The 26,315-nt window shown below is 43.5% G+C and overlaps 1 protein-coding gene across 1 annotated transcript in view; it reads right to left on the bottom strand.

Annotated features, from left to right (window-relative positions):
- Nucleotides 1-371: 371 nt before the first annotated feature.
- The window catches only part of SERPINA10 (serpin family A member 10), a 29,459-nt gene continuing 3,515 nt past the window's right edge, over nucleotides 372-26,315 (bottom strand). Inside the window, exons 3-5 of the mRNA XM_029597872.1 lie at nucleotides 17,755-18,028; nucleotides 17,136-17,283; nucleotides 372-777 (exon numbers count right to left, since the gene is read on the bottom strand). Of these exons, the coding sequence (XP_029453732.1) occupies nucleotides 586-777; nucleotides 17,136-17,283; nucleotides 17,755-18,028 (614 nt within the window). The 3' untranslated portion in view covers nucleotides 372-585. The remainder of the gene's footprint in view (nucleotides 778-17,135; nucleotides 17,284-17,754; nucleotides 18,029-26,315) is intronic.

Raw genomic sequence — 26,315 nt, forward strand, 5'->3', positions numbered from 1 at the left:
TGAGACCCCACGTAAGTCCAGCCGGCCCCGGTATCCAAGGGCTCAACCTGCAGGGAATGAGAGTTGGTAGTGGTGAAGCTCCCTCAGGGTCTCCGATCCCTCTCCAGCCTCGCCAGCCGATGGTGGGAACCTGTGGGGCTCCTCCCCATAGGTGGCGTCAACTCCTCCTCGGCCTAGGGATACACAACCTCAACAATCGCTTTACACTTGTCCACATTAAATTTCATTTTCCATTTGCATGTCCAGTCTCCACGTTTTGTAAGGTCCTCTTGCAATTTCTCATAATCCTCTTGTGATTTAACAACTTTGAATAACTTTGAATCATCTTGCTAAAAGACCCTTCTCTATACAAAAGCTAGAGAAAAACAAGGTCACCCAAATTTTGTTATTATTTTGACATTTATATAATGCTCTAAGCCAGGATGTTTTACAACAGATTACATACGAGTGCAATGAACCCCTACCCCAGAGAGCTTACAGTCTAAATGGGTACAGATCTATTTCTGTACTACAATATTTTTATAGGAGGTTTTGAGAAACGTAACTGAATCATATATGGCTTACAGTCCACTTTTAGAGCACCAGTCAGAATTTTGTAGGATCAGTTACTCTGCCAACGAAGAGCATAATTTTATGGGATTCTTCATATATGGCCATCAGGAACGGATGATCCACCCTGAAGATGGGAGGCATTGAATAAGCGGTAATTTCAGACACTGTCACAGCTGCAGCTTCAGTTCCTTTCTCGTCTACTTCAATCACTGCTCTCTGGGTAACCTAAAGTGACCATGCAAAAAAATATAATAAAAATAATGCTCAAACCCACCAAAATTCTTTGATTTCGTCTCATTGGCATAAATCATCTTTCTAACCTTACAAGGACCTCAGTCCCAACAGTTTAATCTTGTTGCAGAAATTATGAACTGGCACCCGGCAGCCTTTCTGCCATGGTACGATATTTAATAGAATCTATTAAACAGATCATACAATAAAACGCTTTGTTTTGTTTTCTCTCTGAAACAAAACAAAACAAAAAAAACCACCAATATTTCAATTGTTTTAATTTCAATTTTTTAATTAATTTTCATAACTTGCTAACCATGGGCATCCTCGTTCTAGAAAAAAAAGAACGTATATCAGAAACAAAAATCTTAAAAACCAAAACATGTAAAGGAAAAAAAAATCAATGGCATTCCACAAGAGAACCAAAATAATATACGGGGAGGGGGGATCAAGAAAAGAAAGATAACCTGGAGGGAGGCAAGAAAGGAAAATGGGAAAAGGCAGCAGGCATTGCCTTCTACTAGTACACTACACTACACTTCTACTAGTACACACTGCAAGATGCCACAAACGCCACTCGCCAGGGCCACGTCGGATTAGAGCCAGGGCCCAGAAACGCTAGAGCCAGAAAACTTCTTTGCATTCAGGAAAAATTGCAATTGGGACATTTCAAAGAAAATCTCACATTCTCGTACTCAACAAGACATTTACAAGGAAATCTAACAAGAATCTCTGCGCCAATTGCTTGCACATCCAAATGCATTGCAATGCAAGGCATACATTTTATGCAATTTCAATTTTTTTTGGTTTTATTTTGTTTTTAGACCTGGCAAGCTTCATTTGCAAATAGCATGCACTAACTCGTTTCATTTTCATTTATGAAAATGTATTCCTCGCCTAACGTTGATAGCCTAAGAAGAGATGTACAAGATAAAACATTCACAGATAACCTGTAGATAATGCAAAACTTATCAAAAACACGTTTACATCATAGACAAAATCATAATTCACTGCGTAGATGCTTTTCGCAGGAAGACCAATATCAATCTTCTTATTCAAAAGCCTGTTTTAAAATGAGGTTTTTCAGAAGGAGTCAAAACTTCTTAATGCCATCAGACATTCCGAGTTCTGTTCGTAAGGATTGCCGAAGAGTAGGCACTGCCACTATAAAGGTGGATTCTCTTGTAACTGTGAGGCGAGCAGCTCTGGCTGAGGGCACATCAAGCAGCCCCCATTGAGAGGATCTCAACTGTCGAGAGGGTTCATGTAATTTTAGGAGAGCATTAGACCATGGACAAGAATTTGAATTAATTAACTTAAATGTGATCATCCCAATTTTAGATGCAATTCGCTGCTGCAGTGGTAACCATTGCAAATCAGTGAGAACCAGGGGTGATTTGTTCATACCGTTTGATCCCAGTAATGAGCCGTGCAGTAGAATTTATCAAAAGCTGCAGAGGATGCAACAAATTCAAAGGAAGACCCAAATAAAGACCATTACAATAATCAATCAGAGGAAAGACAGATGCTGGTACAGCAGTATGAGAGTCACAGTTATGTAGCAGATGTTTTAATCCTGAAAGCACACATAACTTAAAAAACCCTGATTTAATTGTGGCTTTGATTTGAGGATGAAAGGAAAGGGCCGGATTTTAAAACATACACGCGCGGTGTATATTTGTGTGCGCTACCCGGCGTGCACAAATGTACAACCAATTTTATAACATGCGCACGCAGCCGCGTGCATGTTATAAAATCAGGGGTCGGCGCACGCAAGGGGGTGCACACTAGTGCACCCCCTTGCGTGCGCCAAGCCCTCAGGGAGACCAGCTGCCTTTCCCTGTTCCCTCCGAGACTGAAATCGGAGCGGCCTCGAAGGGAACTTTCCTTTCCCCCCCCTCCACCACCCCCTCCCTTCCCCTACCTGTCCCACCCCCTAGCTCGAAAAAAAACAACCTCCGTACCTTTATCCCAGGTGCACCGGCCAACTGCCAGCTCACGATCCCCCGACACAGCGGCCATGCGGAGGCCTCTGGCCCCACCCTGCCCTGCCCTTTTTTTTCAAGCCCCAGGACTTACACGTGTCCCGGGGCTTTATGCGCGCCACTGGGCCTTTTGAAAATAGGCCCGGCGTGCGTAGGGCTTTGAAAATCTGCCCCAAAGTGAGGAGTCAATCCAAACCTCCACGCTTCTAATTGGGGCATTAATCAAAACATTCAAATCATCAATCAAAATTGATTCCTGATGAAAAGTTGAATATAGTCTCTGAATCAATAAAAATTCAGATTTAGACATGTTAAGTGACAATTTAACTTAACAATTAACAATTTAATTTAATGGTGTAACCATTGTTTGATTGAAGATATACAGATATGAAGATATTCCAAGGTTTCATTCCAGGAGGGATACAAGCAAATGAAGAACTGCAAATTGTCCGCATGTATTTTGTACCCATCACAGACACTAGCTAATAGTTTAGTAATTTTGATGGTAATTTAGTTGTTCCTCAGGTGTTATCCATCAGATATCCATCAGATATCCATCAGATAAGTTGTTCCTCAGGTGTTATCCATCAGATAAATTTATCAAAATGAGGACTATCCAATGTAACCATTGTGGAGCATTTATTGTCAGGGAAGTCATCTGGAAACTTAGGGCTTGCCCAATTTGTGCACAACTCTCTTCCTTGAAAAAGGAGCTGACTGAGATTAAAGATCAATTAGCTTCAATTAAAAGTAATACACCCACATTGCATTACTCAGAAAATAATTCCCCAATATCACAGAAAAGCCAGGAGTCAAGAAAAGGATTTTCAGTAGGCTCAGGTAGGCCCCACAGTCACCCATTCTTGACAGATGGGCAGCCAACAGGTATACCCCCCCACTCAAACAGGTCATTAAGAAATTCTTTACAATCCAGGATTACAGTGGGCTCTGGTAGAATTAGACCTGTGATGAGGAGACACACAATGTACCAAATGCAAAAAGAACAACAAGCCTTCTCTATATTAAAAACTGAAGAAGTTCTTGAGAAAAACATTGAAGTGTTACCAGCAAAGAGAGAGAAAATACAATGCATGCAGTATTTCAAGATCCATATCCAAAAGAAAAATCTAATTGAGATGAATAACTCTGTCAACAGTGGCACAACTACAAAAAGAAAGAGTGAAGTGAATAACAAATCTCAACTAATATCTTATAAGGAGTCCAGGAAAAGCAATAATCTTAAAGAGAGTACCTGGAAGGCTATGACCACAAATGCTCATAGTTTGGGAAATAAAATCCCAGATCTGCAGGCCCTAATGGCTGAGGCAGAATTGGACATTGTTGCTATCACAGAAACATGGTTCACAGAATCTCATGAATGGGATACAACAATACCAGGCTACAACTTGTTAAGGAAGGACAGAGAGGATAGAAAAGGGGGAGGTGTGGCTCTTTATGTTAGAAACAACATCCAAGCATCTGAGCTACAAGGAAGTTGGGGTAAGGAAGAAGCTCTATGGCTCGACCTAAAAAAAGATGACGGAGCGTCCATTTATATTGGAGTGGTTTACAGGCCTCCAAACCAAAAGGAAGAGCTGGACAGAGATCTGGTTGAAGACATCCATAAGATAGGTAAGAAGGGAGAAGTGGTGATCGTGGGTGACTTTAATATGCCAGATGTAGACTGGAAAATCCCATCTGCAGAAACTAAAAATAGTAGAGCGATAGTGGATGCCATGCAAGTATCTTTGTTCAAACAAATGGTGTTGGAACCCACGAGAGAAGGAGCTATACTCGACTTAGTGCTCACTAATGCAGATAATGTCTCAGATGTCCAGGTGGGCGCCCACCTCAGCAGTAGTGATCATCAAACGGTATGGTTTAATATCACTAAAAGAATAGGGAAAAGAACCACAAAGACCCGAGTTTTACAGTTCAAAAACACAGACTTTGAGGAAATGGGGAAGAGCCTGGAGGAAGAACTTAAAGGATGGGAGAACGAGAGAGATGTGGATCAACAGTGGACCAATCTAAAAGGAGCAATCACCAAGGCAACTGCTCTATATGTTAGAAATGTAAAGAAAAGCAAAAGAAAATTGAAACCTATCTGGTTCTCAAAGGAGGTGGCTGACAAAATTAAAGCTAAAAGAACAGCATTCAAGAAATATAAAAGATCCCAAAGGGAGGAGCACAAAGAAGAATATTTGTATCAACTGAGGGAGACAAAGAAATTAATCAAGTTGGCAAAGAGTCAAGCAGAAGAGAGGATTGCCAAGGAGATAAAAAATGGTGACAAAACATTTTTCAGATACATCAGCGAAAAGAGAAAGGTCCAAAGTGGTATAGTGAAATTGAAAGGTGGTAATGATCAATGTGTGGAGAGAGATGAAGAAATGGCAGAAATATTAAACGAATACTTCAGCTCTGTGTTCACTAAAGAAGACCCTGGAGAAGGACCATCTCTACACAACAAGAAACTGGAGGGAAGAGGAATGGATATAAATCCTTTTACAGTAGAAAATGTGTGGGAAGAGCTAAAGAACCTGAAAGTGGACAAAGCCATGGGGCCTGATGGGATTCATCCAAGGATTCTGAGGGAGCTCAGAGATGTTCTGGCAGCTCCGCTGTGTGACCTGTTCAATAGATCCCTAGAAACGGGAGTGGTGCCAAGTGATTGGAGAAGAGCGGTGGTGGTCCCGCTTCACAAGAGTGGGAACAGGGAGGAGGCTGGCAACTACAGACCGGTTAGCCTCACTTCGGTGGTGGGAAAAGTAATGGAGTCACTGCTAAAAGAGAGAATAGTGAACTATCTACAGTCCGGAGAATTGATGGACCAGAGGCAACATGGATTCACCAGGGGAAGATCCTGTCAGACAAATCTGATTAACTTTTTTGACTGGGTAACCAAGGAATTGGATCGAGGAAGAGCACTTGATATCATATACTTGGATTTCAGCAAAGCTTTTGATACGGTTCCGCACAGGAGACTGGTGAATAAAACCAGAAGCTTAGGAGTGAGGGCCGAGGTGGTGACCTGGATTGCAAATTGGCTGACAGACAGAAGACAATGTGTGATGGTAAATGGAACCTTCTCTGAAGAGAGAGCGGTTTTAAGTGGTGTACCGCAAGGATCGGTGTTGGGACCGGTCCTGTTCAATATCTTTGTGAGCGACATTGCGGACGGGATAGAAGGTAAGGTTTGTCTTTTTGCGGATGACACGAAGATCAGCAACAGAGTGGACACGCCGGAAGGAGTGGAGAAAATGAGACGGGATCTAAGGAAACTGGAAGAGTGGTCGAAGATATGGCAGCTCAGATTCAATGCCAAGAAGTGCAAAGTCATGCATATGGGGAGTGGAAATCCGAATGAACTGTATTCGATGGGGGGGGGAAAAGCTGATGTGCACGGAGCAGGAGAGGGACCTTGGGGTGATAGTGTCTAACGATATGAAGTCTGCGAAACAATGCGACAAGGCGATAGCAAAAGCCAGAAGAATGCTGGGCTGCATAGAGAGAGGAATATCGAGTAAGAAAAGGGAAGTGATTATTCCCTTGTACAGGTCCTTGGTGAGGCCTCACCTGGAGTACTGTGTTCAGTTCTGGAGACCGTATCTACAAAAAGACAAAGACAAGATGGAAGCGGTACAGAGAAGGGCGACCAGGAAGGTGGAGGATCTTCATCGCATGACGTACGAGGAGAGATTGAAGAATCTAAATATGTACACCTTGGAGGAAAGGAGGAGCAGAGGTGATATGATACAGACTTTCAGATACTTGAAAGGTTTTAATGATCCAAAGACAACGACAAACCTGTTCCGTAGGAAAAAAATCAGCAGAACCAGGGGTCACGATTTGAAGCTCCAGGGAGGAAGATTCAGAACCAATGTCAGGAAGTATTTCTTCACGGAGAGGGTGGTGGACGCCTGGAATGCCCTTCCGGAGGATGTGGTGAAGACCACAACTGTGAAGGACTTCAAAGGGGCGTGGGATAAACACTGTGGATCCATAAAGTCAAGAGGCCGCCAATGAAGAGTGGGTGACTCACCAGAATGACAGCTACTGCCTGGAGACAATACCCTTATTCAATAAACATACACATGCTTACTGTGACTCCAACATCGCTCTAAGCTTCAACAGCAAGAGGAAATGTGGAAAAATGGATTTACACTCACAAAGAGGGGAGTACCTGGCTTGTTACGGCGGTTACTACCCCAAACCAAATAAGCCTGATACTTCACCTTCAATGCATATACAGCATAGTTCTCTGCTTCAACGACAGGGGAGAAGAAAAAAGGGTTCGCACTCACAAAGCGGGGAGTAGCTGGCTTGTTACGGCGGTTACTACCCCAACCAAATGTGTCTGATACTTCACTTTCGATGCATATCCAGCATGGCTCTCTGCTTCAACGGCATGGGAGAAGACTGATACATCACGCATTTCCAGCATAGCTCCCTGCTTCAACAGCAGGGGAGAAGAAAAACAACCAATAAGGACTGTATAACATAGTCTGGGTAAAACAAATAAGCATGGGTGTAGCTTGCTTATTGCGGCGGTTTCTACCCCTACTACCCCTAACTAATCAAGCTAGATATTTCAATGGTGGGGGAGGAAGGTAAATAGAACCAAGAGCTAAGAGAAACAGATAAGTATGAGAGAAAAAATGTGTGAAGCTTGCTGGGCAGACTGGATGGGCCGTTTGGTCTTCTTCTGCCGTCATTTCTATGTTTCTATGTTTCTATGTTTCTAAATAGATGTTGAACAAAACTGCTGATAAGGCAGAGACCTGGGGAACACTGGACTTCAAAAAAGACCATTGTGATAGGTCATCCCCAAGTTTCACCTGTTGTGAATGATTACTAAGATATGCTGCAAAGCAATTGAGCACATTTCCTGAGACGCCACATTCTTGCAGGTGGTACTGGAGGATGGCATGATCAACGGCATCATCAATAAACTGAGAACTATCAATATGGCCAGGACGGACTTGAGATTTAAACAATCTAACTGCTTCAGGTGTTGCGGTCCCGGTCGCGACCCTCGCAACCGAGTCCTTACCTCGCCTTCCTGGGAGTATCAGCAGCAGGCCCCAGGATTCGCTGGGCCTACTCGGCCCTCCGCGGCAGCGTCTCCACGAGGCAGACGCCGCCGAGCTCCGAGATTCTGGCTCTGCCCCCTTAGGCATGCGCGCGCGCAGAGGGAACCCTTTTAAAGGGCCTCTGGCGCGAAACCGCGGCCAGCCCTCAACAGTGACGTCAGACGCCGGCAGGGATTTAAACCCGGCGTCTGACCAACGATCCCTGCCTTGCAACGGGGTTAGCTCCTGTGGTGAGTAGCTAGTTGCAGTTCCTGCTTCGTCTGTTCCTGTCTCCAGTTCCTTCCAGTTTCAGATCCTGTTCTTGCCTTCTTTGTGGTTCCTGCTCCTGTTCCTGTCTCCAGTCTGGCTGTCTCCGCGGTTCCCAGCTCCTGACTTCGCTCCTGACTCTGCTTCTGGTTCAGTCCACTGTTCCAGTTCCAGTCATCTCCTCCTTTGGATCGCCTTCCTGGCTTTGACTTCTGCTCATCTTCTCGTACTCCTGATTGCCATCCGCTCCGCACCTGGACTGTCTTCTCGCTACCATCCTTCAACTCACGGTCTCCTCCTGGGGGGATCTCAGACTTCCAGGGCGAAGACTCTAGTTCCTGCCTGCCGTCTCTTGGACAGCTGCCTAAGTCCCAGCGGTCCGGATCCTCACGGGCTCCTCCTGGGAAGATCTCGGACTTCCAGGGTGAAGGTTCTTCTTTGTCTTCTGTCTCTGAACCGCCTCCCGGCCATTCCATCTCTGCGGAGTCCACCAGCTCTTCTCCGCACGGCCGGCCCAAGGGTCCACATCTCTAGTCACAACATCAGGAGCACTAGGCCAAGCAACAGAAAATGTAATTAAAGAATGATTTGACCATGGAACTTCTTGAATAGACATTGAGTCTAAACTAAGTTGTCTACAGGAATCATTAAAATAAGATCAAGAGAGTGTCCCTGCCGATGGGTAGAGGTATGAATTAACCGAGACCATCCTAATGAAGAAAGAATATCCAAGAATAGAGTGCAATGCACCATTATTTAAAAAAATGAAACAAAGCAAAACATACAAACAAAACAAAAATGTTGGGATTCTACACCCATAATATTTAAACTGAAATAAATCCACCAAAGGGGGAGTCTATGTGCACCCTCTGCTGCTCCCCCCACAGGGGGGAAGAAAGCACTGGAACCAGAAAGAAGGAGGTCATGAGAAGAGAGAGTCGCTGAACAGGGGCTCCCCAGGTAACCAGCAGAAGTCTGAACATTGTGCTCATTGGGAATAAGGATTGCCGAGGGGAGGTGCAGGGAGAGACTGCCACAAGCTGACAGTTTGTGTATCCTGCAATCCTCCCCAGCTACATTGCAGTGGGGGAGGGAACTTCAGGGTGCCCAGGACTCAGGGCCAGCGGAACCACTAGGCGAGCTAGGCCTGTGCCTAGGGCACCGATATTTAGGGGGCGCCGCCACCGCTTGCGGCCCCTTCAGGTGGCAGAATTTTGAAGGGGCAAAAAGTGCCCCTTCAAAATTCTGCCCAGCCCCCGCCTCCCCCTGCCTCCCCCCGCCCCCCATCGTGCCACCCTCCCGACGCCTCCCTGGTGGTCCAGCGGAGGGGCCCGGGAGTAATCTGCTGCTCCCGGGGCCTCGGCTGCCACTAACCAAAATGGCGCCAGTGGCCTTTAGCCCCTACCATGTGACAGAGGCCAACCAATGGCACCGGTAGCCCCTGTCACATGATAGGGGCGGAAGGCCACCGGCGCCATTTTGATTAGTGGCAGCCAACAACCCGGGAGCGGCAGATCGCTCCCGGGCTCCCCGCTGGACCAAGTGTTTTGTGAGTTTTTTTGTTTTGGGGGGGGGGGAGTTTGGGGGAGTGGTGGCAAATGGTCCCTGCCCCTGGAGTCGGGGCTGCGACCGGGGGCAGGGCTGGGGGGCAGCGCAAGGCTGAAGGTGCCTAGGGCGCCCAATCCCCTTGCACCGGCCCTGCCAGGACTCAGTTTACATCCTGAAGTCAGACAGCCGGATTGGGCTGCCTTTGGAAAAGCAGTAGTGCTGGGAAAAAGTCAAGTGTTACTGAACTCTGTTTCCGAGCGTTGGCTGTTACCCACTGTTGTGCAGGAACAGGCAAAGACTGATTGGTCTGCCTTTGGAGAAGCAGTGGTGCTGGGGAAGCCGAGCTTGACTGAACTGTGTTTGAGAGCCTTGACCTTTCAAGTGCTGGGCGGGGGAAAGCAGTGGCTGGAGGAACTGAGGTGGAGGCCCCATTGACAGCAGGGTATTACCCTTGACCTCTGGGTCTATTAAACTCAGTGCTGGGTTGGAAGGCTGGTGGCATTATACTCCTGCCAGAGATCCTGCAGAGGGAATCTGGCAGGATAAGCTCTAGCAGTGGAGAGGAGTGAAGCGGATAGTGTGCTGGGGAATGCCCAGCGGATGACCGGAGGAGGCTCTAAGACATAAATCTTACACAAATCTTTGTCAGGACTCATAAATGATTGTTATATGGTCACTTCTGAGATAGCTTCCAAACTACAGGTTCAGGATTCAATCAATGCAAAATTAGAGCAATGCCTAGCAGGGGCAGAGGAGAGGGTCTCATTGGTCCATGCTTGTATTACTGCCCTTGTAAAGGACAACCTTGTGCTTCATTACAAGCTTGAACTGCTGGAGAATATCAACAGGAGTAAATCTCAGGCTTAGCAACTTTCCTAGGTCTACTATTCTGTCCCCTGTAGATATGTTGAAGAGTATATGTTGGAGATCTTAAAAATGTCTTCTCGAAGTCTCCTGCCTTTTGAAAAGGTATATATTTACAATTGTCTTTGCACAGCTTAGATGTTAGGACAGAGGTTAAAGTGATAATCCGTGACATTCTTATGGTCATTATTGCACTGGATCCCTATCGTAACTGGATGCCCAGATTTTTTTTTTCTTTGCCATAAAGTTTCCTTGTTTTATGAATAGAAAATCTGTATGTTTCCTGATATCTCTAAAACCACCCATTATGGAAAGAGAGTGTTGGATCGAGGAAGAGCGCTAGATGTGATCTACTTGGATTTCAGCAAAGCTTTTGATATGGTCCTGCATAGGAGGCTTGTGAATAAAATGAGAAGCTGGGAGTGGGCGCCAAGGTAGAGGCGTGGATAAGAACATAAGAACATGCCATACTGGGTCAGACCAAGGGTCCATCAAGCCCAGCATCCTGTTTCCAAAAGTGGCCAATCCAGACCATAAGAATCAGGCAAGTACCCAAAAACTAAGTCTATTCCATGTTACCATTGCTAGTAATAGCAGTGGCTATTTTCTAAGTCAACTTAATTAATATAACAGGTAATGGACTTCTCCTCCAAGAACTTATCCAATCCTTTTTTAAACACAGCTATACTAACTGCACTAACCACATCCTCTGGCAACAAATTCCAGAGTTTAATTGTGCGTTGAGTGAAAAAGAATTTTCTCTGATTAGTTTTAAATGTGCCACATGCTAACTTCATGGAGTGCCCCCTAGTCTTTCTATTATCCAAAAGCATAAATAACCGATTCACATCTACCCGTTCTAGACCTCTCATGATTTTAAACACCTCTATTATATCCCCCCTCAGCCATCTCTTCTCGAAGCTGAAAAGTCCTAACCTCTTTAGTCTGTCCTCATAGGGGAGCTGTTCCATTCCCCGCCCTTCTCTGTACCTTCTCCATCGCAATTATATCTTTTTTGAGATGCGGCGACCACTGACCAGACTTGTACACAGTATTCAAGGGGCGGTCTCACCATGGAGCGATACAGAGCGATTATGACATTTTCCATTTTATTCACCATTCCCTTTCTAATAATTCCCAACATTCTGTTTGCTTTTTTGACTGCCGCAGCACACTGAACCGACAATTTCAATGTGTTATCCACTATGATGCCTAGATCTCTTTCTTGGGTGGTAGCACCTAATATGGAATCTAACATTGTGTAATTATAGCATGGGTTATTTTTACCTATATGCATCACCTTGCACTTATCCACATTAAATTTTATCTGCCATTTCAATGCGCAATTTTCCAGTCTCACAAGGTCTTCCTGCAATTTATCACAATCTGCTTGTGATTTAACTACTCTGAACAATTTTGTATCATTTGCAAGTTTGATTACCTCACTCGTCGTATTTCTTTCCAAATCATTTATAAATATATTGAAAAGTAAGGGTCCTAATACAGATCCCTGAGGCACTCCACTGCCTACTCCCTTCCACTGAGAAAATTGTCCATTTAATCCTACTCTCTGTTGCCTGTCTTTTAGCCAGTTTGTAATCCACGAAAGGACATCACTACCTATCCCATGACTTTTTACTGGTCTGTAGTTTCCTGGATCGCCCCTGGAGCCCTTTTTAAATATTGGGGTTACATTAGCTATCCTCTAGTCTTCAGGTACAATGGATGATTTTAATGGTAGGTTACAAATTTTTACTAATAGGTCTGAAATTTCATTTTTGAGTTCCTTCAGAATTCTGGGGTGAATACCATCCAGTCCAGGTGATTTACTACTCTTCAGTTTGTCAATCAGGCTTACCACATCTTCTAGGTTCACCATGATTTGGTTCAGTTCATCTGAATCATTACCCATGAAAACCTTCTCCATTACGGGTACCTCCCCAACATCCTCTTCAGTAAACACTGAAGCAACGAAACAATTTAATCTTTCCACGATGGCCTTATCTTCTCTAAGTGCCCCTTTAACCCCTCGATCATCTAACGGTCCAACTGACTCCCTCACAGGCTTTCTGCTTCGGATATATTTTAAAAAGTTTTTACTGTGAGTTTTTGCCTCTACGGCCAACATTTTTTCAAATTCTCTCTTAGCTTGTCTTATCAATGTCTTACATTTAACTTGCCAACGCTTATGCATTATCCTATTTTCTTCTGTTGGATCCTTCTTCCAATTTTTGAATGAAGATCTTTTGGCTAAAATAGCTTCTTTATCTCCCCCTTTTAACCATGCCGGTAATCGTTTTGCCTTCTTTCCACCTTTTTTAATGTGTGGAATAATACATCTGGACTGTGCTTCTAGGATGGTATTTTTTAACAATGACCACGCCTCTTGCACACTTTTTACCTTTGTAGCTGCTCCTTTCAGTTTTTTTCTAACAAATTTTCTCATTTTAACAAAGTTTCCCTTTTGAAAGTTTAGCAAGAGAGCCATGGATTTTCTTACTGCCCCCCTTCCAGTCATTAATTCAAATTTGATCATATTATGATCACTGTTGCCAAGCGGCCCCACCACCGTTACCTCTCTCAGCAAATCCTGTGCTCCACTGAGGATTAGATCTAAAATTGCTCCCTCTCTTGTCGGTTCTTGAACCAATTGCTCCATAAAAATGTCATTTATTCCATCCAGGAACTTTATATCTCTAACATGTACCGATACATTTACCCAGTCAATATTGGGGTAATTGAAGTCTCCCATTATTATCTCATTACCAATTTGGTTAGCTTCCCTAATTTCTCTTAGCATTTCACTGTCCATCTCACCATCTTGACCAGGTGGACGGTAGTATACTCCTATCACTATAGTCTTCCCTGACACACAAGGGATTTCTACCCATAAAGATTCAATTGTGCATTTAGTCTCATACAGGATGTTTATCCTGTTGGACTCTATGCCATCCCGGACATAAAGCGCCACACCTCCTCCCGACCGCTCCTCTCTGTCATTGCGATATAATTTGTACCCCGGTATAGCACTGTCCCATTGGTTGTCCTCCTTCCACTATGTCTCTGAGATGCCAATTAAGTCTATGTCATCAATCACTGCTATACATTCTAATTTTCCCATCTTACTTCTTAGACTTCTGGCATTAGCATACAAACATTTCAAAGTTTGTTTTTTGTTTGTATTTTCATTCTGCTTTTTAATTGATAGGGATAAGTTAGAATTTTTTAGCTCAGGTGAGTTTTTAGTTACAGGCACTTGGACTGCTTTTCTTATTATTGGAACCTCTCTGTCGGGATGCCCTAATTCTAATGCATCATTAGTATCCTTTGAAGATACCTCTCTCTGAACCATGCGCTCCTGAGTGACTGTTGGCTTTCCCCTTTTTTTCTAGTTTAAAAGCTGCTCTATCTCCTTTTTAAAAGTTAGCGCCAGCAGTCTGGTTCCACCCTGGTTAAGGTGGAGCCCATCCCTTTGGAAGAGACTCCCCCTTCCCCAAAAGGTTCCTAGTTTCTAACAAAACTGAATCCCTCTTCCTTGCACCATCGTCTCATCCACGCATTGAGACTCCGGAGCTCTGCCTGCCTCTGGTGACCTGCACGTGGAACAGGGAGCATTTCAGAGAATGCTACCCCGGAGGCTCTGGATTTAAGCTTTCTATTTAAGAGCCTAAATTTGGCTTCCAGAACCTCCCTCCCACATTTTCCTATGTCGTTGGTGCCCACATGTACCACGACAGCCGGCTCCTCCCCAGCACTGTCTAAAATCCTATCTAGGTGATGTGTGAGGTCCGTCACCTTTGCACTGATAGAAGACAGCATATAATGGTAAATGGAACCTACTCTGAAGAAAGAACATTCCCAACAGCGATCAACAGGGATTGGTGTTGGGAATGGTTCTGTTCAATATCTTTGTGAGTGTCATTGCGGAAGAGATAGAAGGTAAAATGTATCTATTTGTGGATGATACTAAGATCTGCTAGCATAGGCCATGTGGGTTTGTCCTCGAGGCTGCGTCAACTACACTGCAGTACAATAGGCTCACACCTCCACTACCCTTCACATCCTGACCTAAAACAATATGGATGAATTCTTCAGACCCCCAAGTACTGTTCTGGCCAGCTCCACTCACCTGATAATGTCATCCATGAGGAGTGCTGCCACTCAAAGCACAACTTGGTGAGGAGCTGCTGTCCACATGAGCATTGGTGGACCTAGACTACTTGATTGCATTAGATTGGGTTGTCAGAAATTCATTGGGTTTCCAATTCACCCTAGGTTACTGAACAGGCTGATCCAGTCTTGGTTTTGCCCCATGGCAAGTTTGGGTTTGTAGTTCTGATTTTCCCAAACTTTCACAAGAAATTCAGATCTACAAATCCATGCATGCAATAGGGCTGTTATGAGAATTGGATCATCCTGTTCAATTGGCCTGGGGTGAGATGGCAACCCTAGAAATCTGGGTGTCCTCATAGTGTGACCGTAGGCTGGCTTCATTAGGCCACACACTGCTTTCATTCTTGTGTGACCTGCAATGGGCCCTGCTGCATTCCCACTGAAGCCTGTTGGAGGTGGAGCCCATGCATCAGACATGCCGCCTGCATCCTCCATGCTACCCATTGTAGATGTAAGTCTTAATACCTATGCAGGCAAAATGACAGGACCCCCTGTCAGGTACAGGGGCTACTGCACAGGCACCCTACGCCGTACCCTCCAAGCAGGACAGACTCCCCTTTAGCTTTTCTCATATCCTATGCATTACTTTCTGCATGAACTCCAGGGAGGAAAGTACTCCAGAGAAGGGCAGAGCAGGGCAGCAGCACACTGAAAATAAAGGAAAAAGCAATGAAAGAGAGATTGTGCTAGCTCAGATTACACCCTGCCTTCTTCATAGCAAATTACTTCTAAAATGTGAGTAAATGTCCAGCACTTACAGCCAAAGAATGCCACAATCTGTAAGGCATCACCTGATTTGTCCAAGCACTTAAAGTGACTTTTTAACATACCAAAGGTGATGACAGAGTGAGTGGATGTGTGTGTCTTGTGCCTTCTTTCTGCAGGCATCCTTGACCAACCTACAGCAGTGAGAAGCTATAGTCAACACCTATATCCTGTACTACCCATGGAAAAGAAATGAGAGCATGTGAGTTAAATACAGGACCTTAGATGTGCTTAACTTTGGGTGTAGGAACATGCCAGACCAAGGAATCCCTGTCCCCAAGGATGAGGTCCACATGAAGTTGAGAGTTAGTTGCAAGTGCTATCATTGCAATGTAGAGGGCATTGTTGTGAGCTAGTCTCTAACAGATATGATGAGTCAACATCACATCATCATGGTGAGGTATCTAGGCACATGCATGACTAACAGTGAGTGTGGTTACAATTTTAAAACATTGAGTAATACTTACCTAACAGCCATGCTTGGCCATGCCTGTCCTCTGCAAACTGGCAGAAGTCAGAATAATGCAGATATAAGAGTTATAGCAGGGCCCTGAGTACCAAGATACCACATTCAGGATGTTCATACCCATGTCACGTACCATCTGCTTATTTAGGGGATGAATGTGCTTGTGGTTGCCAAAGGCCACATCCCTTTCATGAGATGGGATCAATGCCACATGCACCTAGTCTATTGCATCCACCATGCTTGGTACCCCAGTGATAGCATATAAACCATTTTTTACATCCTGCTATTGTTGTGTATGGGTAGGGAATTTGATATAATTCCTAACCCATCTTTTCATGGTTTATAGTGCCAGGAGAAAGTGGACTGTTTCATTCTGCCACCTACAGCCCCAGTGGTTTGAAAAGAGCCTGAGATGAGAAAATGTCACAGGGTCAATAGTTTGACCTAGTATGGCATGAGACCTGCCTGTCAGAAGACCAGTATCATTTTTAAGGCCCTTATATGAAGCCATAATGGTCGCTGAGCTCAGACAATATCTTCTTACCATTTACTCCTGCAGAAGACCCAGCAGGGAGGTGCAGGTATGGGAAATATACTGACCTGCTGCCTGCATGCCCTCCTGTGACTTCCAGCCTGCAGACTCTTCTCTTGCTCCCATGGATGATATTTCCTCTCTCTTGGTCCTCCTGCTGTTTGACTACAAGCCTCCTGCATCTGATTAGCCAGTACAGCTCTATAGCAAATATTTTGATTAAAACCACGTGACATACCTGTGTGGCCATTTACAAGTTACCACCTGTGGAAATATGGTTATCCACTTACTGTTAACATGCCCGCATTAATGCCAAGAAATTAATGGCACCTTTGGTATCTAGCTAAACTCAGAGCATTAATAAGGCCACATTAAGCCTCCTGGGATTCAACATTTGTTAATGATCCTGGGTGTAAAGAATGCATTTGCATACTTATGCCTCTCATCAAGTCGTTAACAGGGGTGATTGGCATTGGCACTATTTTGACATACTAATGCCAATGCAAATCATGCTAGGGCTGTATGAACTTCATGTTGCCTAATGTCGTCATTAATGCAAGTTACGTGCCTGCATTAGCACCAATAGACCCCTTAAATCTGTTGCAAGCATGCAAGGTAGAGGAGAACTTGTGCTCTGGACTTCAGTTATGGTTCCCAGAGGAATTTGTAAGACAAACCTGTGTGAGCTTGAGGTTCCGTTCGTCTGTTAGGCCGCTTAAGTTTGCTTTGCCAGAAAATATTTGGTTTATCCCCAGGTCTTGAAGAAATTTATGCATTTTATATTTCTGATCCAGCTTAAACTTTGGAAAGAAAACTTCCATTTTTCTACAGAGTAAACATAATTTTAAAAAGTTAAGTAATGTGGATAACGGATATGTAACTTCAGCACATGTATTCTGCTAGCATTCTTAATCTATGGTTTTAAGACTTTTCTATTTGTCACTGGAGAATACAATAATTATCAAGTACCTTGGCCATATTTCTTTATTACACATTTTGTATTCCGCAAATCCATATTGTTCTGTGCGGATGTGGCAGCTAATGATGGCTTTGGCCACCACTGATGTTCATAACATGCTTGAAAGTTTTACAGAGTTCTTGGATCTCAAAGGGCTTAAGCTAGAGATGCTGGAAAGGTTGATAAACAAGTCTACTAAATTCAGTTTAAGAGCATACAGGAGTGTGCAACCTTCTTTCCAACATCAGCTATGACAATGATTTTGTGCTTCACTGAACGAGTACATTAAATACTCCACCCCAGGCTTTGTCCCCACTAAATGATGAGAAATAGAATACCTGTGTTTCATGTTTGCCAGCCACTTCTCCACGAGTTCTGCAGATAAGTGGTCTTCAATGGAAGCATAGTCACTCTCTCTCTGTGGCATGATGATAAGCATGCTAGCGCCGCCCCTGTATGGCAGCTTTACGACTTTGCACTGGTAGGTCTCATCAAAAGTTGAGGAAATCTTATCGGTCTTGAACATCATGGGTACCTTAACACTGTGGTATTTGCTTACATAGAAGGTGTCCAGTTCAGTGAATGCTGGATTAAATGGATATAGCCATTTGCCTGAGAAAATGGAAAGATTGCAACAATTTATTGGTAACGGCAACATATTACGGACCTGCCACAGACCATTCACTTGAAGAGAGTGATTCATAGCAAGACAACCTCACTCCTGTGTGATGCTGGAATTAGCTTACTGGACTTCTCCATTTTTGTCTAAACAACAAATCTCATTAGCATAGTACCCTAGATTTTGGTGTCCTGGGCATTGCTTTTCTTCATAATAATGTTACACTGCTGTTTGCTAGATTTAAAATTAACTATTTGTTCTTCAAGTCAGAGTAATATGCTAGAAGCAGATAATAATACAAACATTTCTAGACATATAGATGAGAACACTGGGAACAAAATAACTCTGGGCATTGAATGGTTACTTGTGCATGAAGAAATGTGAAAGCAGCTGATAAAGAGGTTTTCTGTTTGGAGGGCAATCACCCGCCCTACCATTCTTGGTCCTGCACCTATTTAAGCTGCAGCTTACAAAATGTCAATACGTTAGCCGGCCTGGTGACTCAGCACAGAATGCAGACGGTCCCTGATTCGGTACCCAAGTCAGAGCTCCTGTTCCCTGGGCCGGTTGGAGATGCTGCTGGGGCAGTATTCAGAGGCATGGCGATCAGGGAGGGGGCAAAGGGGAAGGGCTTCAAGGTCTTTACTCAAGGATGACACCTAGTGGCTGGATTTGGATCCCATGATTAGAGGGTTCCAGGAGGCGCCCTGGTGCACAGCTTCCTCACTGTAATAATCAAATTAAGTAATGTTGAGGGAGAGGTTATAAAATAAGAGGAAAATCCACAAATTCCCAGGTAACTGCAGATAAAGGCTTAAGGTGCCAGGATCTAAGCCCTGGTTCTGATTAAATTGGAAACTCTAAGGGGCAGGTCTAAACTACCTGGTTAAAACAAATACCAAGAAATCTAAACTACATTTTTTTCCACATGTAGGCATCTTGTGGAGACAAACATCTCACCTATATTTTGTAAAATAAATATTACATATTGTCCTCCTTATTCTAGTAATATAGATATTCTAATATAGACAGATAGTACAGCACCCAGATTATATTTATCTCTCTTCATTTTTCCATTTTATGTGCATGCTTTGTTTTATAATCCCAGTCTCATTTACAGGTATGGAAGTGGACTCGCCCATATGATATCAGCACATATAAAAGGGATAGTTAATTCTAGTGTCTGTCTTTCCCACCCACTCAATCCTTGATTTTTAGGCACGAGACACTTTCTGATTAAAAATCATTCAGGGTCTTATCTAATTCATACTATTGTACCAGCCCTTATTGAAAGTTTAATTATCCCCTTGTAGGACAATAGCTGATTAATTAGTAAATTCACCTGTAAATTTAAAGTACTCTCATTCTAACTCCCTTAGTATCCTAAACTTAACTAGGAACTCAATAAAACTAAGATGAAGGCAGCAGTCCAGCAGCAAGAGGAGGGCGTTCCAGTCTTTTGCATTGAGTGTCAATGTATGATTTTTTACCCGCCGGTGAGAGATTGTATGTGTGCACTCGGTGCAAAGAGCTCCTGGCTCTCAGGGAATGAGTCCAATCTCTGGAGGCTAGAGTAGCAGACTTGGAGGAGCTGAGGCAGACAGAGAGGTACATTGATGAGATCTTCAGGGACATAGTAGCCAAGTCCCATATCCATTCTGGCAGCCCCAGTGCTGCCTTGGATCAGAAAGGTCTGCCAGTAGGAGAACATCACCCTGGTGTAGCAGGAAGTGATCCTGTAGTAAGGACCTGCTCTCCAGGTGATGTATTGTCCTCTCACACTGAGGACAAGTCTCCCAGGGCTACTGCCCAGGAGGGAAGGGTTAGGCCGACCATTATAGTTGGTGATTCGATTATTAGAAATGTAGATAGCAGGGTGGATGGTGGACGTGAGGACCGCCTGGTAACATGCCTGCCTGATGCGAAGGTGGCAGACCTCACGCGTTACCTAGATAGGATTATAGACAGTGCTGGGGAGGAGCCGGCTGTTGTGGTACATGTGGGCACCAACGACATAGGAAAATGTGGGAGAGAGGTTCTGGAAGCCAAATTTAGGATTTTAGGTAGGAAACTGAAATCCAGAACCTCCAGGGTGGCATTCTCTGAAATGCTTCCTGTTCCACATGCAGATCCCCAGAGGCAGGCAGAGCTCCAGAGTATCCATGCGTGGATGAGACGATGGTGCAGGGAAGAGGGATTCAGCTTTGTAAGGAACTGGGGAAACTTTTGGGGAAAGGGAAGACTTTTCCGAAAGGATGGGCTCCACATTAACCAGAGTGGAACCAAACTGCTGGCACTAACTTTCAAAAAGGAGATAGAATAGCTTTTAAACTAGAACAAGGGGGAAAGCCGACAGTCACTCAGCAGTGCATGGTTCGGAGAAATGTATCCTTGAAGGATACTAATGAAACAGGAGAGTTAGGGCATCCCAACAGAGAGGTTCCATTAAAAGCAAACATAGTCCATATGCCTATATGTAAAAAATCACCAAAGCTAATGATTTCCGAATTATCCCTAACAACTGAAAAGCAGGTTGTTAAAACAAACAAAAAACACACTTTGAAATGTCTGTATGCCAATGCCAGAAGTCTAAGTATTAAGACGGGAGAGTTAGAGTGTATAGCAGCAAATGATGAGATTGACATAATTGGCATCACAGAGACTTGGTGGAAGGAGGATAACCAATGGGACAGTGCTATATCAGGGTACAAATTATATCGCAATGATAGGGAGGATCAACTTGGTGGGGGTGTGGGACTTTATGTCCAGGAGGGTATAGAGTCCAACAAGATAAAGATCATACAAGAGACTAAATGCTCAGTAGAATCTATATGGGTAGAAATCCCATGTCTGTTGGATAAGAGTATAGTGATAGGAGTATACTACCGTCCACCTGACAAAATGGTCATACAGATGATGAAATGCTAAGAGAAATCAGGGAAGCAAACCAATTTGGCAGTGCAATAATAATGGGAGATTTCAATTACCCCAGTATTGACTGGGTAAATGTAACATCAGGACTTGCTAGAGACATAAAGTTCTTGGATGTAATAAATGATTGCTTCATGGAGCAATTGTTTCAGGAACCAACAAGAGAGGGAGCTATTTTAGATTTAATTCTTAGTGGAACGCAGGATTTGGTGAGAGAGGTAACGTTGGTGGGGCCACTTGGCAACAGTGATTATAACATGATCAAATTTAAACTAATAACTGGAAGGGGGACAATAAGTAAATCTGCAGACCTAACAAACTTTCAAAAGGGAAACTTTGATAAAATGAGGAAAATAGTTAGAAACTGAAAGGTGCAGCTGCAAAGGTTAAAAGTGTTCAACAGGCTTGGACATTGTTTAAAAATACAATCCTAGAGGCGCAGTCCATATATATTCCACACATTAAGAAAGGTGGAAAGAAGGCAAAACAATTACCGTTATGGTTAAAAGGTGGAGGTGAAAGAGGCTATTTTAGCCAAAAAAAAACATCCTTCAAAAATTGGAAGAAGGATCCATTTGAAGAAAATAGGATAAAACATAAGCATTGGCTTTTTCTTATGTCACCACAGGTGGCCAGACCACGTTCTGAAAATCAGGCTGAGATTATGGAGAATTTGACCAGATACCTAGAAGATTCCTCAACAGAACTGTGTGATAGAGCTACTCTTCTAGTTACCTTTGCAACTGTGCATGATATGGGAATTGTGATGAAAAATTTCTTTAAAAATATTTAAACTCCATTTTATGGAGCAATGGTGAGAATTTTCCCGGACCTTGCTCGTGTTACACAGCAAAGGAGAAGGGAATTTTTGATTTACAGGTCACAAATTAAAAGTTTGGGATATTCCTATGTTTTGAGATATCCAAGTAGATGCATTATAAAACGAAAAGATAAATGTTTTGTTTTCTATTATCCTGAGCAACTCAAATCATTTGTAAATGCTAGGGTGATTTCTGTAATTTCTCCTAGCGAGCACTAAGTGGGATCTAGAATAATTTGTGTTACCAATAATGCTAAGCCGTTTCTTAATGTAACATGAAAATGTTGGATTTCCTGCGTATACTCCTAAAATCCATCTCCTCAGTATTTCTTTGTAGACGATTCTGGCCAATTGTATTTGATTTCCTGATATATATGTCTGTATAATTTTATTTACCAATCGATATGGCTGTATCCTATTTTCTTTACTAAGGTTTATCTTACTTTAATTGTTTGAAAATCACAATAAAGATTAAATTAAAAAACAAAACAAAACATAAGCATTGTCAAGTTAAGTGTAAAACATTGATAAGACAGGCGAAGAGAGAATTTGAATTGAAGTTGTTCATAGAGGCAAAAAACTTATAATAAAAACTTTTTAAAGTATATCCAAAGCAAGAAACCTGTGAAGGAGTGGGTTGGACCATTAGATGACCGAGGGGTTAAAGGGGCTCTTAGGGAAGATAAGGCCATTGAAGAAAGACTAAATTAATTCTTTGCTTCCGTGTTTACTAATGAGGATGTTGGGGAGATACCAGTTCCGGAGATGGTTTTCAAGGGTGATGAGTCAGACGAACTGAATGAAATCACTGTGAACCTGGAAGATGTAGTAGGCCAGATTGACAAACTAAAGAGTAGCAAATCACCTGGAACAGATGGTATGCATCCTAGGGTACTGAAGGAACTAAAAAATGAAATTTCAGATCTATTAGTTAAAATCATCCATTGTACCTGAAGACTGGAGGGTGGCCAATGTAACCCCAATATTTAAAAAAGGCTCCAGGGCTGATCCGGGTAACTATAGAACAGTGAGCCTGACTTCAGTGCCAGGAAAAATAGTGGAAACTATTCTCAAAATCAAAATCGTAGAGCATATAGAAAGACATGATTTAATGGAACACAGTCAACATGGATTTACCCAAGGGAAGTCTTGCCTAACAAATCTGCTTCATTTTTTTTGAAGGGGTTAATAAACATGTGGATAAAGGTGAACCAGTAGATGTAGTGTATTTGGATTTTCAGAAGGCGTTTGATAAAGTCCCTCATGAGAGGCTTCTACGAAAACTAAAAAGTCATGGGATAGGAGATGATGTCCTTTCGTGGATTACAAACTGGTTAAAAGACAGGAAACAGAGAGTAGGATTAAATGGTCAATTTTCTCAGTGGAAAAGGGTAAACAGTGGAGTGCCTCAGGGATCTGTACTTGGACTGGTGCTTTTCAATATATATATAAATGATATGGAAAGGAATACGACGAGTGAGGTTATCAAATTTGCAGATGATACAAAATTATTCAGAGTAGTTAAATCACAAGCGGACTGTGATACATTACAGGAGGACCTTGCAAGACTGGAAGATTGGGCATGCAAATGGCAGATGAAATTTAATGTGGACAAGTGCAAGGTGTTGCATATAGGGAAAAATAACCCTTGCTGTAGTTACACAATGTTAGGTTCCATATTAGGAGCTACCACCCAGGAAAAAGATCTAGGCATCATAGTGGATAATACATTAAAATCATTGGCTCAGTGTGCTGCAGCAGTCAAAAAAGCAAACAGAAAGTTAGGAATTATTAGGAAGGGAATGGTTAATAAACGGAAAATGTCATAATGCCTCTATATCGCTCCATGGTGAGACCGCACCTAGAATATTGTGCATTGGTCGCTGCATCTCAAAAAAGATATAGTTGCGATGGAGAAGGTACAGAGAAGGGCGACCAAAATGATAAAGGGGATGGAACAGCTCCCCTATGAGGAAAGGCTGAAAAGGTTAGGGCTGTTCAGCTTGGAGAAGAGACGGCTGAGGGTGGATATGATAGAGGTCTTTAAGATCATGAAAGGTCTTGAACAAGTAAATGTGACTTGGTTATTTACGCTTTCGAATAATAGAAGGACTAGGGGGCATTCCATGAAGTTAGCAAGTAGCACATTTAAGACTAATCGGAGAAAATTCTTTTTCACTCAATGCACAGTAGAGCTCTGGAATTTGTTGCCAGAGGATGTGGTTGGTGCAGTTAGTGTAGCTGGGTTCAAAAAGGTTTGGATAAGTTCTTGGAGGAGAAGTCCATTAATGGCTATTAATCAATTATACTTAGGGAATAGCCACTGCTATTAATTGCATCGGTAGCATGGGATCTTCTTAGTGTTTGGGTAATTGTCAGGTTCTTGTGGCCTGGTTTGGCCTCTGTTGGAAACAGGATGCTGGGCTTGATGGACCCTTGGTCAGACCCAGCATGGCAATTTCTTATGTTCTTATGTCACTGGCTAGGAAGGGGCACCAGCAGGTGACTGATATGCTTGTTGACTGAAAAGGCTACATGCCAAGAAAACTCACTCTGCCTTAACTACAGGCAACACACCTTTTTTTTTTTTTAAAGAACTAACAGTCCCAACATGCCATGAAATATCATTGAAGAATCAGGATTGGCCCATAGCCATAATAATGATTTGATGTCTGTTGGCAGATACAACAAATTTCTGCTTTTTGGGGGGGCATATTATGTTGAATTGCATATACTGCCAAAAAAAATGTAAATACATATCTTTCACCTGATCTAAATATTCTTGGTTGAAAATTGATACAACGCAATATTCTCTATTTGAATATACGTATGTACTCAGAGAGCTTCTATAGTGTGTGTACGTTTAGATGCATTACAAGGAGACATCCCTGTGGGTGGGTGTGTGTGAGTAAGGGCTTTTAATGTGTAGTCTGTCTCTCTCTGGCATGCAGGTGAGGCACCTGATGTGTACTGCTGACCTGATCATGTGTGTGGCCTTTCATCTGGCTTTTCCAGAGGCCTGCCTTCTCTTCTTGTCACTTCTCTGTTGTATCTACCTAGGTGCTGTGCCACTGATTTCTGTTCGTGCCTTGGGTTTGACGGTCTGTTTCAGGCACTGGAAAGGCACTTGCCGCTTTTGTATTCCCTGATTAGCATCTGTCTTTATCTTCCTTGGTTACACTGTAAGTCTTCTCCTGCCTTTGCATTCTTCGTTAATGCCACTTAGTATACATCTTATCCCTCTTTTCCCATGACTACTGTGCGCATGCAGCACCCCCATCTCCTGCCTCGTCAATGCTGCTTTTTAACAGAGATGTGCCACAATGTGCTGCATCTATCATGGCTCTGCCTCTTTAAAAGCAGCCAGAGATGCTCCAAATGGGACTTTTTTGCAACTCTCTCCTGAGGTGTTTTTTTTTCCAATTCCATTCCAATTGGATAAGATAGAGTTAAACTAAATTGTATAGCATGGGCACGCTTCCATGGTTTTCCATGGGAAGAAAGGAAAATAAAAATACATTTCTTTTCCCTATAGGAATTAATGAGAACCACTTTGGCCAAAGGGAGTCCAGACAAACTTACTGCTGCTCTCTGCACTAGAGTGGAGGAATAACCTACTGGTTAGAGCAGCAGGCTACACGTTCAAATCCTGCTGCCACTCCTTGAGTCCTTGGGCAAGTCCCTTCATCTTCCATTGCTTGTGTGCAAATTTAGATTATGAGCTCTGTGGGGATAGGGAAATGCCTACGACATCTGAATGTAATCCCCTTTGAAGTGCCAAAAAGCAAAAAATGTAAATCAAATAAATAACTATATTTGGCAGACAGACGTGGGGAAAGCAAATGCAAGCTAGGTAGCTCGGTGAGTGAGCACCCGAGAATGGCTGGGAAGCAGAGGCAGAACACAATGGAGGAAAGCAGAGTGGAGATCTGCTCTGAATATCTTTTATCTGGTTCTTGTTAACTTTTTAACATTTAGAAACCTATTTTAAAAGAGTGAGTACGGAAGAAAATCCAGTATCCAACTGCTGCTTGCCACCTGGAGGCCAAAACCCTAGGGAGCGAATGAAGCCGGAAGTAATAATTAATGCACCAGCCACAGTGCAGAATGTGCCAACACCTCAGGCGTCTGTCAGGGATCTGTGCGCACTCTGCCCACGGCTGGTGGGGATCTCTAGGTCTCTCCAACAGGCAGCCCATTAGAATCGGTGAAAGAGCACCGTGAGCTCAAATGCTCGGCTGCGGGACTGCGACAATAGCGTGCCAGCCCCCTCCGAGTCCCAGCAAGTGGGAAGCGATTCCTTTCCCAGCCCCACTTTGCCCATAACAAAAATGTTACCACCGTATGCCATGCATGCCCACGCTGTCGCTAGCCAGCTTCTTTACATATAGCACGGGATCTGGGCTGGGATCTGTCCCTCGCAGGGCCCGGCGGGGAGCACGAAGAGCTGGCTCCTGCAGCCTGCAGGCAGAAAGAAGGCGAGGACTGGGATCCAGCAGACACCTGTGATGGCGGCATCGCCCCACAGC

The sequence above is a fragment of the Rhinatrema bivittatum genome, chromosome 4 (assembly GCF_901001135.1).
Source record: "Rhinatrema bivittatum chromosome 4, aRhiBiv1.1, whole genome shotgun sequence".
Classification (NCBI taxonomy): domain Eukaryota; kingdom Metazoa; phylum Chordata; class Amphibia; order Gymnophiona; family Rhinatrematidae; genus Rhinatrema; species Rhinatrema bivittatum.